We start from the raw sequence: 17,920 nt of genomic DNA on the forward strand, positions 1-17,920 counted from the left end.
CCATGAGTTAAGAGTTTGAAAGATGACGGAAATAATTTTCAGTTAGTCATATGAGTTAAACTTACCATTTTTGGTTTGTTTTAATTTCAGAATTACCATTTCTGAAGATGGAAGCCTCAGAATTGTCAATGTGACTAAGTCAGATGCTGGAAGTTATACCTGTGTAGCCACTAACCATTTTGGAACTGCTAGCAGTACTGGAAACTTGGTAGTAAAAGGTAATGACTAACCCAGAGAACACATACACTGATATACATGTTTTCATTTCTAGTATTGCCATCTCGGGTGTCAGGATGGCTGAGTGGTCTAGGGAGCCAGATTCTAATATTGCTATCTATAGAAGTGGCATCATTCATTTTAACATGTACAGATATTACTGTGTTGCTAAATTAATACATCATGCCAAACATGATATGATTAATGATTCTTAGAGAACCCTTGGTAATGAATATGATTGAAAGGCTATCTTATTTCAGCATCATCCAATACAATTTTGAGAATTACAGCCATTGTATCCATTATACTATTGTAACTAATGTTATCTTCAATCCTTTAATTAAATTTCTTTCAAGTCTCTGTAGATTTGAAATTCATGTCTAGGAACACTGTGCTAACAAATTAAAAACCCATGACTCAAATACTATTTTTAGCCAACATTGTTTAAACAATGACATTGGCTATTTTTAAAAGAGCTACTCTGGTTATTCAGAGATATGGATATGGATTATTATACCAATAAAGGGCTTTGATCACCTCTGTGCTTTTTTAGTCACCCTGCCAACCCTCTCGGTTTTGAGGAAATAAAATTTTCCACATAACCTTAGTCTGGGTGCTTTGTAGTATATGACACAAATTCCTTTATGCCCTTAGCACAGTACATGATATGAGTCTATTCTATCACCCGATTGATGGGATGGGCTGAAAGTACTAAATTGCAAAGTATGAGATTTTAATTTACATTTTATTTGCATTTCTATTATTTCATGGCTTATAGAGTCATAGAATTTTTGAGTTGAAAGGATCTCGGCAATGGATGATCTGACTGGGGAAGATAAGGCTCAGGTTGGTGACTTTCTCAAGGTCACCAGTAGTGGAAGAGGAGTGTTAATCCAGGACTCCTGTACTAGGAAATATTTTTAATTCTGTTTTCTTTTTCTATAATATATTTTTATAAAATAGATATTTTTGTATAATAGATATAGATGGGTCACATCATATTATTTCCTTCTTCCTCTTTGTTGCTCCTTCTGTGAAGTAAGATAGCCTAAGAAAAATAAAAATATCTCTCTATCTATCTCAATTGTAATTTAAAGAAGAAAGATAAGGGGCGACTGGGTGGCTCAGTCGGTTGAGCGGCCGACTTCAGCTCAGGTCAGGATCTCGCGGTCTGTGAGTTCGAGCCCCGCGTCGGGCTCTGTGCTGACAGCTCAGAGCCTGGAGCCTGTTTCGGATTCTGTGTCTCCCTCTCTCTGACCCTCCCCCATTCATGCTCTGTGTCTCTCTGTCTGAAAAATAAATAAACATTAAAAAAAAAGAAGAAGAAAGATAACAACTATCTAATTGCCTATTTTGGGGTCATTGGAAATTGGAAAGATACTACCATTTAGAGAAGGCTTTTTATTCAAAACATACTTATCTAGTACACAGAAAAACTGGAAGACCAAGAGTCAGAAGTAAATCTGTATTTAGATTAACTCCACTATTTCAGTCTGTAAATTAATCACTCAGAGCAATAGCATGGGCATAGACTATGTGTGCACTTGGTTTCACAGGGCAAAGAGAAAAAGAGGTTAGATAATATTTGTAAATCAAAATTCCAGCTAGAGGTCTTTGCTAATTTATGGCTTTCTCAGCTGCAGAAGGAAACAGTGATCAGCTAGGACCAAGAGGAATCCCAAGGTTTCAGAGCTGGTTAATGGCAGAGCTGGGACCTAATTATAGATTATTTGCTAGTTATAGAGATACAAGAGAGTACTAGGCAGTAGTCTTAGGTAGTGATTAAGAGACTGGGCTTACAGGCAGAGAGATCTGGCTTTGAATCTCATTTTTCTCACTTACTAGCTCTGTGACCTTGGACTACATAATTAACCTGTGTTGGGATAATAGCAGTGCCGACTTCTTAGAGTTGTTTTGATGACTGTGATAATCCATGTTAAGTGCTTAACATAATGTTTGGCACTCAGGAAATATTAGTGGTTGTTTTGTTGTTGTAGCTTATATTTGAATAAAATGGCTGCACATACATTCTGAATCTTGTTGAAATGAACATGTTTGAAGTTGCCACCACCAGCCCATTAGAGTAATTAGCAAAGAGAACTGCTGAACCTGCCATCAAAAACATGCCCGAGAATGTGAAAGATTATAAACACCTAAGGCTAGAAACCACTTTTTGCTGTTCTATATTGCTGTTTTTGGATGTTTTTATATGTGGTTACAAGTTATGTCCTGTGTTTGATAAGCCTTGATTTCCTTGGCTTTCAAGATGGTGGACAGAAAGGAGTGTCCTGTATTTCCCATTAGAGTTCATATTCCAGCCATACAACCAGTCCCAGGACACTCCATCCCCATCCATCCAGATGGTTCTCTGATGCTTGTCTTGTGCCAAATCACAGCACAAAACTTGCCAATAAACCAGTTATGAAATATGCCATATCCACCCCATGTTTGGGGTGGATATAAATGTTGCTGAGGTAGGAACATCCACCTTTTTAAAGAGATTAAATACTTTATTTCTAGACTTCTCCTTAAATGCAAATGGTGATTCCCCAAGTATAGTGTAAGAGACAGTTTTAGACTTCATACTTTCACTGTTTTTTGTTTTTTAGTTTTTTCAATAATTTGTTTCTTACAATGTGTATTAGGAAAATACTAGTTTTCCGTTCATGGCAATGATTAAAAAAAAAACAAACCTCCTTTTAAAATATGTTTAAGTAAAGGGATGCCTGGGTGGCTCAGTCGGTTAAGCATCTGACTCTTGATTTTGGCTCAGATCATGATCTCACGGTACATGAGTTCGAACCCTGCATAGGGCTCTGTGCTGACAATGCAGAGCCTGCTTGGAATTCTCTCTCTCTTCCTCTCTCTGCCCCTCCCCTGCTCCTGCTCTCTCTCTCTATCTCAAAATAAATAAAAACTTAAAAAAAATAAAATGTATTTAAGTAAAGAAGTGAGCCAGTATAAAGAAAAATGTTAAGTATGTGTTATTTTTATGAGGCAATACACAAAATCATAAAGATGGGATATGAAGATTGGGAAAGATGGTACATTGGCATTTTACAGGATAGTTTTAGCGGACTTATGGAAAGGATTTAGAGGGACATACGACAGGATCAATACCTGTTTTGCTGAGGCACATGGAACACTTAAGAACTAAAATGTCCTGATATAGGGGGGAACGAAAAAGACTGTGGCAGGAAGAGCCTGGTAGCCTGTGAAAGTGGAAGGCCAAGATCTGTAGGTATGAGCCCTGGGGTCATTGGCTCCCTGCCAGGGGGAGTTCATTTGTTTAAAAGCCACGCTCTTTCTGGGCTTGGCTGGTGGTGCTCCATTGCAGTCGGTTTTTCTGCAGAGGTTCTCTGCTTCTTTTATTATTCTTATAGGTGAGAAGGGGGAAAAAAAGAAATATGAGTTTTATCTGGTCCATATGTTCACAGAAGTTAGCAATCCTGTTACTTTAGGTAAGGTCAGAAGGTATTTGAGAGAACATTTATCTCCCGTTGCTTGGTTCTGACTCCCATTAGCATTAATGGGAAGTACATGTGTGTGCATAGGGGCATCCAGACCACCAGGTCGCTGTGAAGGACATTAACATAAACCGAGAAATGCAATTTAGAAATCTGCCCCATAAAGCACGATAAAGGCAGAGAAAACCATTCTGAACTCCATGTGAACTGTGCCAAGTACTGAATCGCACATCATAATGCTTCAGCCCTGTACCTTTAATGTAAATGTAACAGTTTAGCCTGAAATATGACTGAGCGCTGTATTTTAATTCAATTTTGAGGTCTACAAAGGGACTAATTTATCAGAGAAGGTGTTCTCTAACCTTAAAATGTGCTTGTATTCGTTTTGATCTCCTCATACGTAGGATTAAAACACCGTGAAGGTCAGACATCAGAACACATCTTCCCTAACCTTTTTATAATAATTCTGTCATTAACAATGCTTTTAAAATCCAATTCTCTTTCTCCTCACCCCCACCACTGTGTTTTCAAGGGAGGCCGGAGATAGTGTCAAACACAGGGTCAGTAAGTAAGCGGGTGGGGGAGAAGGAAGGGATAAATCCACTACAGCAGGTACAGGAGGTTTAAAATAAATCTCTGGCTGGCAACCATAAAATGGATAAATATTCAGATTATGCATGAGCAGGCTTCCAAACTGCAGAATTCTGACAGGTGCCCAGGGGGCTCTTGATTATCATCCCATCATCTGAATTTCTAAATTTTACTGATATTATTTTTTAAGCTAGTTATAGTATATTTGGGATTTGGTTTGCTGTTTAATTTTAAACAAGAACAGTTCTCATGTCAGACCCCTGAATCCTACCAGAAAGCATAATATTTGACCTTTCAACCAAGATGAGCTTTAGCAATTGTCGACATCATTAAAAACTATACAGAGGGCAGGCTGCATTTGCATGCAATATTGTACTTACTAATTCATTTTTATCTCTGTAGCAGAGTAAAAGGCATGCCGTTTCGCATGATACAGTGTCTTTGCTGTACAGGTTTCATATGAGAGATATTTTTAAGTAGCACTCCTAAAGAAGGGCAACTTAGCGTATTTGTCTTCAATGTAGTTCAGCAAGATAACTATGGTTATAGCAACCCTAGCTCCTATTGACAACCTCCAGGCATGAAAATGAAGTGCAAGGCTCTAAGCTGTGGATGTTATTATCATAGTTATCTTGCTGAACCACAACCAAAATGACCTTGAGTAAGTCTACGGCTGGTGATTCCAGACTATACTTTGAGAAGCTCTGTCCTACATCAAAGAACTTTGCATATGCCGCATCGCAAGTGAAAGTTCATTAGAATGCTTAGCAGAAATATAGATTTCCAGTGCCCTAACCTAATAAATCTAAGTCTTTAGGGATAAAGAAAAAAAAATTTTTAATAAGCACCCTACTTGATCTTGATATATATGCTATATTTTCAGGGGTTGGCAAATGATGGCCCATGGGCCAAAGCCAACTATCTGTTTTTGTACAGCCCAGGAGCTAAGAATGGTTTCTATGTGTTTCACTGGATGAAAAAAATTCAAAAGAATAATAACAATTTCAGACATGTGAAAATGTTATGAAATTCATATTTCAGAGTCTGTAAATAAGGTTTCAGTGGAAGACAGCCATGTCATTTGTTTACATATTGACTGTGGTTATTTTTACACAACTGCAGAATTGAACCATCATGACGAAAACCATATAATATATAACTGCCTACATAATTTTCTCAATTTTGCCTCTTAGCCAGCAAAACCTAAAATATTTGTTATTTGGCCCTTTCCAGAAAAAAAAAAAAAAAACTTACTGATCCTTTCTTTTATGAGTTTTTTATTTCCCTAGACAGATCTTCAATACTTGGTCTGAGGTATAGCCTTGCCAGGTTATGCAGTACTGGGAATTTTGACATCCCCTTGAGTCTGATTACAAGCTAAAATTGGTGGGGTTAGTTCTTTCACAAGACCTTAACCTTACCCCAGTATCAAAAGGGTTGACCTAGTACTTGGATATAAGTTAAAAATCCAGAGAGGCAATTGGATCATTGATTGAGAGAGAGGAGAAAAAAACCCTTGGAAGACACTAGAACAATGTATTCGATCTGATTCTCAAGGAATGAGAAGGCCTCACACTGATGGAACCAGACAATTAGGCCAGGGAGAGTCCTAAAGCACAAAATGTGTCAACTGGGGTTTATCAAGATACTTATCTCTTCCTGAACTTTTCACTGTCACCAGCCTAAATCATTTGAACTGTTTCACATTTAGTTTACCCATGTCTCTGGCTGCAGGTTGTTCTTTTACTAATAATTTGTTTTTTTCTTTTTAAGGTGCCCTCTATACACGTTTTACCCTGTTTTCAACTGAATTTTAAAATATTTCTTAATAGATCAAGAAATAAAGTAATTTTTAAAAATTAAAAATAAATAAAAACACTTATTTTTGTTTTCCAGATTACTTTTTTTTCTAGTCAGTGCACAGAATTACTTTCATAATAAAAAAAAAAAGTTGAACTTTAACTATCTTTGATAGAAAAAAGATTCTCAGTAGAATTTAACTAAGACCTCAAATACTTGGGCGCACCTGGGTGGCTCAGTCATGTAAGCATCGGGTTTTACCTCAGGTCATGATCTCGTACTTTGTGGGTTCGAGCCCCGGGTTGGGCTCTGTACTGACAGCTTAGAGCCTGAAGCCTGCTTCAGATTCTGTCTCCCTCTCTTTCTTCCCCTCCCCGGCTGGTGCTCTGTCTGTATCTCACAAAAAGAAATAAATGTTAGAAAATTAAAAAAAAAAAAAAAGACCTCAAATACTTGTAACAAGAAAATTCTCATTTTCCATTCCTGCAAAGGGAAGACGCTCCTGTGGCTTAATGAACATTTAGTTGATGCTTTCATTCCCAGAATGCTCAATGTCCAACCCGTCAAGAATTTATTTACATTTAGAAGAAAAGATGTTATCAAACACATACATATAACAGAAAGGAAATTCTTACCAACACCAATGAGTTTCTACAACATTTCTACAATATTCCATGTAAAATACATCTGTTTTTAACTGTATGACATTGAGAAATATCAACCTATCCATGCATACCATGACTGACACAATAATGTAGAGTCTTTTCACTTGGAACCTTTTTTGGAAATGAGTTTGAAACAGCCCACATCTTCTATGTAAAATTATTCAAGGCTTTATCCATATTTGACTGGGGATCAATCAGAAATCAGTAACCAGCAATGACATTTGGCTGCTAACCCACAACAAAAGCTTTTAACATTGGGCCCTTATAACAGAATACATTTCAACCTAATTAAGTGTCTTCCACTGGAACCAATTATTTCTAGGCAATAATTAAGGGTCTTTCTAATAGGATTAACACGAATTTTGACCCAAGGCACCCAGAGTAGGAAAAGTTTGTTGTTAGAAGTGCTAAATGCTAATTATGTTAGGTCCCCTGGTGGAAGGACAATGGCCAGAGTATTTCAATACTAGATCCTGTTAGATATGGAGACCTGCCACAGTGGAGTTGGCAACAGTTAAGTAAAATAGGAGAATCCTAAAGAAAAGTTAGATAAGTGTGCCTCTTGTTCCTCCTGTGTTCACAGAGCATGACATAACCTGGAACTCTTTATACCAAGACATGAAGCCAAGACCTTGATGAAACAGTGTAATATTTCCCCTGACATTCCTGTGAGCCCTAATGAGGGCCACATGGACGTAGCAAATAGTGTGCCTTTAGCAATATTAATCATGGATAGAATGATTCCCCTTTTGCCCAATACTTTCTGTAAAAGATCTTCTCACGTTTTATAATGCTAAGATTTAATTTTATTAAGATTGCATACCGTGACAGTCTACTCCAACTGCATCCTGCCATCATTTCTTTATCTTTGGTCTTCTTCATCCTAGGAAGTAATCCCGTAACTCTTGTGTTCCTATGCCAACTCTGCCCTTTCATAGGAAGGCATCTATGCCTAGGCAGGCTTCACATTCTTGCTTTTGATATAAAAGACACACTGCAGGCCCAGATTTTGAGTAAAATTTCAATCTTATTAGATTGCTAATAAGAAAAACGCAAATGTAAGCACAAGTGTGATAGGATTTTTTACATATGAAATTGGCAAAAGATAAACATCAAGAAAACCTTTTGTTCATGAGAGTGTGGACAGTACTCATACACTCACTATAAGTAGGAATGTAAACTAGAAGAGACACGGTAGAGAGAAGATAACATTGAAAAGTGCAATCTCGGGGCGCCTGGGTGGCTTGGTTGGTTAAGCATCCGACTTCAGCTCAGGTCATGATCTCACGGTCCGTGAGTTCGAGCCCCGCGTTGGGCTCTGTGCTGACCGCCCAGAGCCTGCAGCCTGTTTCAGATTCTGTGTCTCCCTCTCTCTCTGCCCCTCCCCTGTTTATGCTCTGTCTTTGTCTCAAAAATAAATAAATAAACCTTAAAAAAAAAAAAAAAGTGCAATCTCCATGGCTTGGGAATTCCATTTCTGGGTATCTGCTCTAGAGGAAATTATACATGTTCTGAGGTACACTTGCAAAGATGTTCATTACATTGTTTGTAATGACAAGGGAAAAATACACAAATTAAAGAATAATACATGTGGTATTATTTCATATAATGCATGTAATATGATTTAATATAAAATTAGTAACAGGAAATCATACCATATAATATTTAAACATAAAAATACATGTTCAGGATAAAAATTAACTCATGGTATTTGTGAGAGAAGGGATCTGGAGAGAGGATATATGAAAGGACTTAAGCTATATTGGCAATATTTTACTTCGGTAAAATTTTCATGTATATTCAGAGGGGAAAAGGCTGTAAAAAATGTTAGAGACTGCTGATTCTAGAAATGGGAATATGAGTACTGCTGATTTGTTTTTGTTAGTCATCTATGTATAATATCTCAAATTAAAAGGAAACGCCAGGACAGAATTCTTGTGCATGGTAAGATATCACAGTCAAAATCATTCAGATAGTGGATCCAACTTTCTATCTCTCCTCCTGATATTACAGAATAGATAAAAACCTTATTGCTAATGATATTTAACCTTTTTAATCCAAAATTGTCTTTTAAAGAAAAATCTCTACTGTAGAATGAAATAAATGGTTTAGTTCCTAATGAATACTCAGCAATCAAAATAAATAAAACAAACAAACAATAAAGGCAAACAGAATATGACTCTTTGGCTTCATTAAATGTGAAGCACATAATTAATTTCTTTTCCGGCAATTCAAAGAGACTTGTGTTGTTCTGATTCAGTTTAATTGAACTTATTACCACAAGCAGATAATAAGAAGAATATTGAAGATATCCATCTGGCTTGCACTGAAAACCTCACATGTTTCATTCTTCATGGCTGTCATAGGCCGTACTAATTGCCTCATTTCAGCTCTTTTACAATCAGTATGATTTAGCTATTAATGTGATAAAATTCTTACTCGAGAGGAAGTTGATATTAAAAAGCATAGATCTCTGGCCTACCTCTGCTACCACTACTGAACCCATCCCCAGCATTATTAAAGTTATATATTTTTCAAATACATAAATAAAAGTCCGTCTCTTTCTTGTGCATATCTTTTTAGGTTACATCTGTCATCTTATATCTTGCCATAGAGCTGTTTCCCGCTGAAGGAAAGAAATGGTTTATGTTGAGCTTTTCAGTTCATAAAATGTTTAAAGATCAATGTGGTTTGTTTTCAGCTGTGGTATGTTTTCTTTTTTATAATTTCCGAAGCTGAAATGGATTTTAAATGGCTAATTGTGTAGTAAATTAAAAGGAAAGTAAAATCAAGCACTTTTATCTTCTGTTCCTAAATATCAGAACTTCCTGTGGTTTGTCATGAAGACTGGTTGGTTTTATATGGACAAGCTGTCCCAGAAGCAGAGGGGTGTGTGTGTGTGTATGTGTGTGTGTTAAATCATCCATCTCCTTTTATTTTAGAGATGGTCCCATGGGGGAAGCCAGCATTTGGTCCCAATTCCAAAAAGGAAAGTTTGGTCTATTACAAACCCTGAACCAGAAAAGAGATGTGTCAGAAAAATTCATGAGTGATTCTCACCTTCGTTTCTTGGCATTTGTTTTCTGTACCAGAGGCAGGAGGGGGTTTTGCTGTCCCAAAGGAGTAGCGCCACCAAACCATAATTGAATTTCTCTGGCTGTCATAGGCAATCAAATCTAAGAAAACCTCCCAAAAGACTGTAGGCTTTTAGGTTAAATACAGAATCTGACCAGGATGAAGGCAAGTTAATTAACATTTCCATCATTTCTCTCTGATTTACTCTAGCAAGATTCACTTCTAAAAGGTTAAAATGGTTGTCTCTTCTATGCAGCCATTTGAAGAGCCGGAAGTAGGTTACTAGCTATGGAAGAAGAAATGTAAGCAGAACACTTAGAGCAACAGTGGCTTTTTACATGGTCTTCTAGCAGTTCGATAATCACTGTGCAAAAGTGCAAGACATGTTATTAAATGAGGATTAACAATATCCACTTTGAAAGCTGCCCATACTAGAAAACATGTCACCTATTGCCATATTAACTCCGCCCTTCTGTCTCTTCAGAAGTAGAACTGCTTATAAATGTAAGTCAAGCTTCAATTTTTCCAAGAAGAGTAAGATCGACAGGGTCTAATCAGAAGTGCCTTCTCTTTCGTATCTATTTTCATAAGGCTTACCCACATGTCTTGTGACATATATCTGTCTCTGTTGGCTTTGTCTACAACACAAATAAAATAGCTGGTCACAATGCTGTTGGCACTAGTGCTTCTTAATGGGTAAGGCAAAGAAAAATTAAATTATACAGACCAGTATAGTTGATGAGAAGACAATCTGATACAGTCCAAATATGAGAGAACAGTGAAAAGCTACAAATCACATACTTGTCACCCTCCCTCTGTGACACCACGGGCAACAGGCCACAAGCATCAGAATTGCCTATTGGTTTTTTTTAAATAAATGCACATTCTTGAACTCTCCCCTGCTCTGATGAACAAAAATCTCCAAAGGTGCAACCCAGGAATTTCCATTTTTAGTAAGTTCTCCGGGGAATGCCTGGCTACAAACCTAAGAGCTCACAGTCTAAGAGTAGATACTGATAGGCAAAGAGATAGAGCTTTGTTGAAAGTATAGAAGGAACAGAAAGGAAGGAATGAAGAGGGGATTCACTGAGGGGATAAAAGTGATAATTGAACTGGGAACTAAGAAATGAATAAGAGCTCACCAGTTATGAAATATAAAGGTAATATCAGGCAAAAAAATTTTATCTAGTAGCCAAAGGCATAAAAGTTCCCAGCATGTTTAGGGAAAAACCAGTGAAAAGATGAAATGAGAACATGTCCAGAAAGGAGGCCCCTGAAACAATCTTGGCCATATTTCAGGAACTGTGGGCAATAGAGAGGCAAATATTTTGATTTTCTTTTTAATGGAAAGAAAACACATTCCATTAACTATACATATATGATCTTGACCCTAACTTCATGGGAAATTTTACATCTTCTAAGAGGATTTAGAAAGAAAAGTAGTTATCACAGCATAGGATGTTTTAAATACTTTTTTAAGTATGTGATAATCCATGTTATTTGTAGAAATATTAGAAAAAAGTTAATCTCATTCCGAGAGATCCAATTAAATATTTTTTTACATTCTTTTACAGAATTACATCTAGGGGTGTGTGTGTGTGTGTGTGTGTGTGTGTGTGTGTTTAAATCTATATTTGACCCTTGAACAATGCAAGGATTAGGGCTACCAACTTCTGTGCAGTCAAAAATCCAAATATAAGTTTGACTCCCCCAAAACTTAACTACTAATAGCTTACTGGTTTGTGTTTTGTTTTTGTTTTTTTTTTTTTTTTACTAATACCCTACTCTTGACAGAAAGCCTTACCAATGACATAAACAGTCATTTAATACATATTTTGTATGTTGTAGGTATTATATAATGTATTCTTACAATAAAGTAATCTAGAAAAAGGAAAATGCTATTAAAAAATAATAAGAGGAAATACATTTACTGGATTGTACTGTGTCAAAAAAATCTGTAAATGGACCCATGCAGTTCACTCATGTTGTTCAAGGGCCAATTGTGTATCTATCTGTCTGCAAATCTGTTAACAGATATACTCATACAAAAAGGTCCTGCTATGGGTACCAGGTTGGCTCAGTGGGTTGAGTGTCAGACTCTTGATTTTGGCTCAGGTTATGATCTCACAGTTCATGGAATTGAACCCTGTGTAGGGCTCTGTACAGACGCCTCAGAGCCTGTTTGGAATTCTCTCTCTCTCTTTCTCTCTCTCTCTCTCTCTGCTCCTCCCCACTTACTCTATCTCTTTCTCTCTCTCAAAATAAATAAAACTTTTGGGAGGAAAAAGATCCTACTATACACACAGGGGAGAGGCGGAAAGCAAGAGAGAGACACAGAATCTGAAGCAGGCTCCAGTCTCTGAGCTGTCAGCACAGAGCCTGATGTGGGGCTTAAACTCGTGAACCGGGAGATCATGACCTGAGCCAAAGTCAGACACTTGACTGAGCCACCCAGGAGCCCCCTCCTACTGAAATTTCTTATCAGTGACACATGATGTTACCAATCATATCCTGATCACATGAATTATTAGAGAATAGATAAAATGACAGAATCAGTATTCGAAATTACCATATAAGATAATCATATGAACCAAATGTAACAAGCCTAATTTAATAGTGGCAAATGTAAAGATTTATACTTGGCTCCCAAAATCAGGAAGAGAGAGAGAAGTTTTAGGTTATGCTGTGTGTTTAAAGTTTTAGTTGACTGTAAGATCATTGCTGAGTCGGCAATATTCTACATTGTTTTGAGGCAAATTAGATCTATAATTAATAGAGTATCCAAAATAAGAGAGGGGGAAAAACTACAGTAACACTGATGAAAATACTGGGAAAGGACTATGTTTTTATTTCTAGACTGACAATAAAAATTTGAAATCAGCCTAGAAGAGGACAGCTGGGGTGATGGTAGGAGGTACAGCTAAAGGAACTGGGAGTGGTGAGGCCAAAGAAGAAGACCTGTGGAGGGTGGATGAGAGGAATGGTCAGTGTTTTCAAACATTTGAAGAGCTAGCACACTCTATGTGACGTCAAAAGGCAGTACCAGAATAGATGGGTGGTAAGCATTAGAGCAAATGATATTTTTTTGTGTGTTCAATAAAAAGGAAAAAGTTCAAATACTTACACCATGCAAAAGATGAAACTCGTGATTTTTCCATTATTGATAATGATCACTACCAGACTGGACATATGCCCTAGGGAGACAGTGCAGAAAGTATGCAGCCATCAGGTGGAAGCATGTGGTCTGAGTGGCCTGTAAGGGGCATTTTCAAGTAATGTTAACGTACCGGCAGCCTACTTGGATGACTTTGTAAACACTGACCCATATGAACCTCCCAACTCTGAAATGTTCTCACTCTGCAATTTTGTAGTTTTAAAAACTTATTTCTGCCCTATGTGTCTTTCTACCCCTGAGCAAAGCATGCCCCGAGGTTTAATTCTATCATGTTGACTTAATGTTCTTATTGCAGAATCTCTCTGAATTTTTTTCTCCCAGTCTGAATTTATTCATAATCAGCAATGCAGTATGGGTTGAAAACATTATTATGCTAATTATGGATAGTGTATTCCTAAAACAGAGTCCAGTAAAGGAATCTTTTTTCTATTATATGTTGGAATTTGAGGGAGTTCAATAAATAATACTTTTATCTATTGACTGAGGTTGAAAGCCACTGAGAGGTAAGTCAAGGTGCTGAGGCAGATGGCAGCTGAATGTCAGCTTTATCATGATAGAGGTGATGGAAGGGAATGTGGCTAGATACATAGCAATGGCAGGCTCCCTAATGCTGAATTCCAGGTTTGATAGACTTGCACCACTACGAAACGTATAGAATGGGAGAATCAACCCACTATATGTGTTTATTTCACACTTCCAGGAGAAAGAATGGCACAGAGCCAGGAATTCTTCCCCCACCCCCAGACTCACCATTGGATGAGATGGGGGGTGGTCAGGAGAGAAGGGTGGTAGGAAGGATCAGCAGTATTCAAATGTCAGCTATAGCCACAGGTTACAAAGTGTTGGCTAATTTGACTTGAAACCACAGTTTTATTTTGTCTGTCTGTGAATCAGGGTGCCCTTAGAGTGGGGAGGCATGTACTCTCAAAACCGACCCCAGACCTCGTTGTTCCTTATTGTCTTATATCTCTGGATCACACATGATACTGCCAGGCCCTCTTTGAACTTCTGACTTAACGCTATTAAGTGGGTCTCATCATTCTGTGGAAAAGGCCACTCTTTTGATTATTTTCAACTATTAACTTATTAAGTAGATATAAGTTGAATATGATGGGGATATGAGAAGACGATTGTAAAAGGGAATGTTTCAAATCTTTCTGTGTGTAATTCTGCCCATGATTCTTTTTCGGATCTGCATTTTACTCCCACGTCTGTACCATGAGATTATCAGGGTGAATAGAAACTCAGTTATCTGAATGGACACAGTCTTCTCAGGAGCAGCCAGTGGTTAATTGGGACAAGAAAACACAAGTCATTATCTTTGAGAAATCTGAAGCAAATTGAGGCAGGTTGTCACCTCTCACCAGGAAACAAATTAGTCCTGTCTTTAAAAAGACTCTGCTGACTGGGGATTCCTGTCAACTGCCACAGAAATAAGGAGAATGTGGATTAATGGTACTAATAGTGGTCATGAAACACCCAGAAACCCATTTTCTTATTTTCATGAATATTTCTAATTGATTTGACTAGTGTGTTTGACAAAATTTGTGCTAAGTTTTAGCTGCAGAAAATCAGGGTGCCATCCTTCAGCTGAAAGCATTAGTATACCAGTCTGTTTGGAAGAAGCTCTGTGTATAAAGGAAAAGCCATAAATTATAAACAAAATAGCTCTTTCCCTTAGCTAACTAACATTTTGGACTCCCTGCCCGCCTGGGGGTGATTGTAGCACAAAGAGAGGGAGAGGGAGAGGGAGAGGGAGAGGGAGAGGGAGAGGGAGAGGGAGAGGGAGAGGGAGAGGGAGAGGGAGAGGGAGAGGGAGAGAGAGAGAGAGAGAGAGAGAGAGAGAAAGAGAAAGAGAAATAATAAAACACTAACACCATGCTGGGTTATAAAGGTTGTGAATAATATAAAACTTGAGAAGATATGACCTACTTTTTCTGAATTGTGTGAATATGGGAATGATTGCAGTCCAGTGGAAAAAACAGTGAGCTGAGTTTCTGCCATCCTGGGTTCTGGTCCCAGCTCTGTTACCAGCCAACTGTGGGACATTAAGCAGTGTCACTACTAAATATGATTCCAGACTCCAGTTTTCTTACCTATAAAATGAAGAGCCTTGAACAGAGAGAGTTAAGACCTCTTGCAGTTTTAAAGTTCTATGGTTTCATAAAGTAATACTTAGTTGGAATAAAGCCTGAAAGTCCTCTAAATTCCAGGGTTTGTTTTTTTTTTCTCAACAACAACAACAAAATCTTTCCAAAGGTACTGTAACTCAGGCTCCCAAAGGAAATGAAATGATGTCTTCCATGTGCAGGAGATTTAAATTGTATGAGCATTTATTTTACATGAATTCAGTGTATGATCCCTGAAGGAAAGAGAAGAATTACAATTTAAGTGGTGTAGACAGTTTTACTAAGCAGTTGATCCATAAGTACTTATGAGATAAGGATCTGAAAGGACACTGGGCTCAGTGCACCACATTCGTCATGTACTTCTTAAAATATGATCATCTTGCCACACTGAATGGGATTCTAGTGTTTGATGACATGTTGATTTTACAATATGGCTACCAAACACAAGCCAGCCACTTCAAGTGGCTGATAGCCAAAGAAAGAGCTGGAGATAAACTGGCACATTTGGATACCATATTGATTCTAAGGTGGTAACTTCCTGTGGGATTTTTAGGGCAATTTTCAGTATTTCCCTTAAAAAGTTTGACTTTAAAACTGAGCCCTATGTAGATATATCAGAAAGCATTTAAAACTTGTACATGAATGTTCATAGCAGTATTACTGTTAACAGCCAAAAGTGAAATCAACCCAAATGACCATTAGCTGATGAATGGATAAACCAAATGTGGTCTTTCCATACAATGGACTATTATTCATCCTTAAAAAGAAGTAAAAAACTGATAAATCCCAACGATACATAAATGAACCTTGAAAACATGATGCTCAATGGAAGCCAGACACAAAAGGCTACATATTGTATGATTTCATTTATATGAAATGTCTACCACAGGCAACTTCATAGAAATGGCAAGTAGATTAGCTGTTGTCAGGGGATGAATGGAAGAGAGAATTGGGACTGACTCATAAATAGTACCAGGTTTCTTTTCGAGGTCATGGAATATTATGAACTTAGATAGTGGTGATGGTTGTACAAATAATAAATATGCAAAACCTACTAAATTGGATATTTTAAAAGGGTGAATTTTTGCTGTGTGAATTATATCTCAATATAAAAAGAAAAAAATAAGTAGTGATCTTTTTGCACTCTAAAAAGAAGAAAGATAAAGAAAAGGAAGGAATAAAGTGAATTTTCCAGCTGTGATCCAGGAATCATAATTTCTAGAGCTTGACACATTCTTAAGGATCATCATCTTAATGATTCTCACTTAGGGGCTTCTCCTGATCCCAATTCTACTGTGGTAACAGCCCTCCATCTACTCCCAAAGACATTGTTAGGCAACAGTGCCACCATAAGTCTTCCCTTCTGTAACCTCATAGACTCTTGGCACCCTTCTTCTCAATTCCTGTGACAACATGTCAGATATTAAGAGCATAGTATTTGAATAGAGAGGATTTCTGGTACATCCAATATAATCCATTTGTTCCCTTCTCTACTAATACATTGTAGGGGGAATACTGTGGGCTTTGCAGGTAAACAAACCATGTTCAAATCCGAAATTCACTTAAAAGCTGTTCAAAGTAAATTTTTGTAATATGGGTATAACAGAACCTATTACATAGGCTTTTGGGGAAAACTAAACTAGAGAATGTATTTACATTAATTAGTATATATCTGAGTTCAAATTTTTATTTCCTTCTCTTTCTCTGGCTACTCTTCAAAGCCCACCAATTGAGAGCTCCATGTTCTATAAACTGCCATATTCGATAAACATCTTATCTATGCCATTGCATATTTGGCTTCAGGAATAAAGTCTTTTTGCCACGCTGTTTCTATCTTACCCTCTTAGTTAGTTAGAAAATTAAATCAGATGGTGCTTTAAAGTACTTGGTACAGTATTTGTCCATGTGGTAAGTGTAGTATAAATGTTAAGTACTGTTATTGTTCTCACTATTGTATGGACTTATAATTCAAGGTGTGAAACCTCTAGAAAGTCTTCTGTGAAATTCTCTAAGCTCTACAGCAGTAGCAAGCATTGCTGACTGTGTCACTAGGTTGAATTGATTACCTGCCATCTTTGTGAGACACAAGGAGAAGAAGCCATGTGTTGGGCTCTGGATAATAGAAATCCCACCAGTTCCATTGACCAAGACAAGCCTTAGTGCCAGGGTACTGCTCCAACTGTGCTGAGATAACCTTCATCTTAGCCTATGTGGCTTCTCAGCCTGGGTGATCTTGACCAAAATTCACAATTTCTCTGAGCCTCAGTATTTTTATGTAGGAAGTAAGGCACATCAGCTTCATTTATTTATGTATTTATATGTTTTCTATTGTTCTTGTTTTTTGGCCAATGGGCTTTCATAATGTATATGCCTCCACAATTAGGGTGTGTTTCTGTGTGTGTGTATGTGTGTGTGTACATGTGTATATGAGTGTATTTTTGTCTTCCATATTATATTCATACTATTATTATAGTAGTATGTATCCAAGATAAGACCCAATAGCCTGTGCCTCCTTCTGCTGTACCATGTTGCCTTCCAAAGGAGTTCAGCAAATTTTTATTTTTAGAGTAACAGCTGAGAAAATTAATGTTAACAGGACAGGGAAAAATAGAGGTTCTCAGTGGGGCACAGTGCAAGGGGTAGGGGCTTTGCTGTACTACAGCTTGGATTTGTATACCAACTCTAGCCCTTCTGAGCAGCTCTGTGATCTGGGGCAAATTAATTTTTAGGAGTTTGGATTTCCTCCTCTATAAAATGGAAAGCCCCATGTGTTGCAAGGATTAGAATTTTCTCTGTAAAGCA

The 17,920-nt window shown here is 37.5% G+C and overlaps 1 protein-coding gene across 6 annotated transcripts in view; it reads left to right on the forward strand.

Moving 5' to 3' along the window:
- CNTN4 (contactin 4) overlaps positions 1-17,920 on the forward strand; it is an 893,176-nt gene that overhangs the window by 825,010 nt on the left and 50,246 nt on the right. For all 6 annotated transcript variants that reach the window (XM_042979430.1, XM_042979433.1, XM_042979434.1 and 3 more), the window contains one exon: positions 91-218. In XM_042979430.1, the coding sequence (XP_042835364.1) occupies positions 91-218 (128 nt within the window). The remainder of the gene's footprint in view (positions 1-90; positions 219-17,920) is intronic.

Source organism: Panthera tigris, chromosome A2 (genome assembly GCF_018350195.1).
Source record: "Panthera tigris isolate Pti1 chromosome A2, P.tigris_Pti1_mat1.1, whole genome shotgun sequence".
NCBI classification, from domain to species: domain Eukaryota; kingdom Metazoa; phylum Chordata; class Mammalia; order Carnivora; family Felidae; genus Panthera; species Panthera tigris.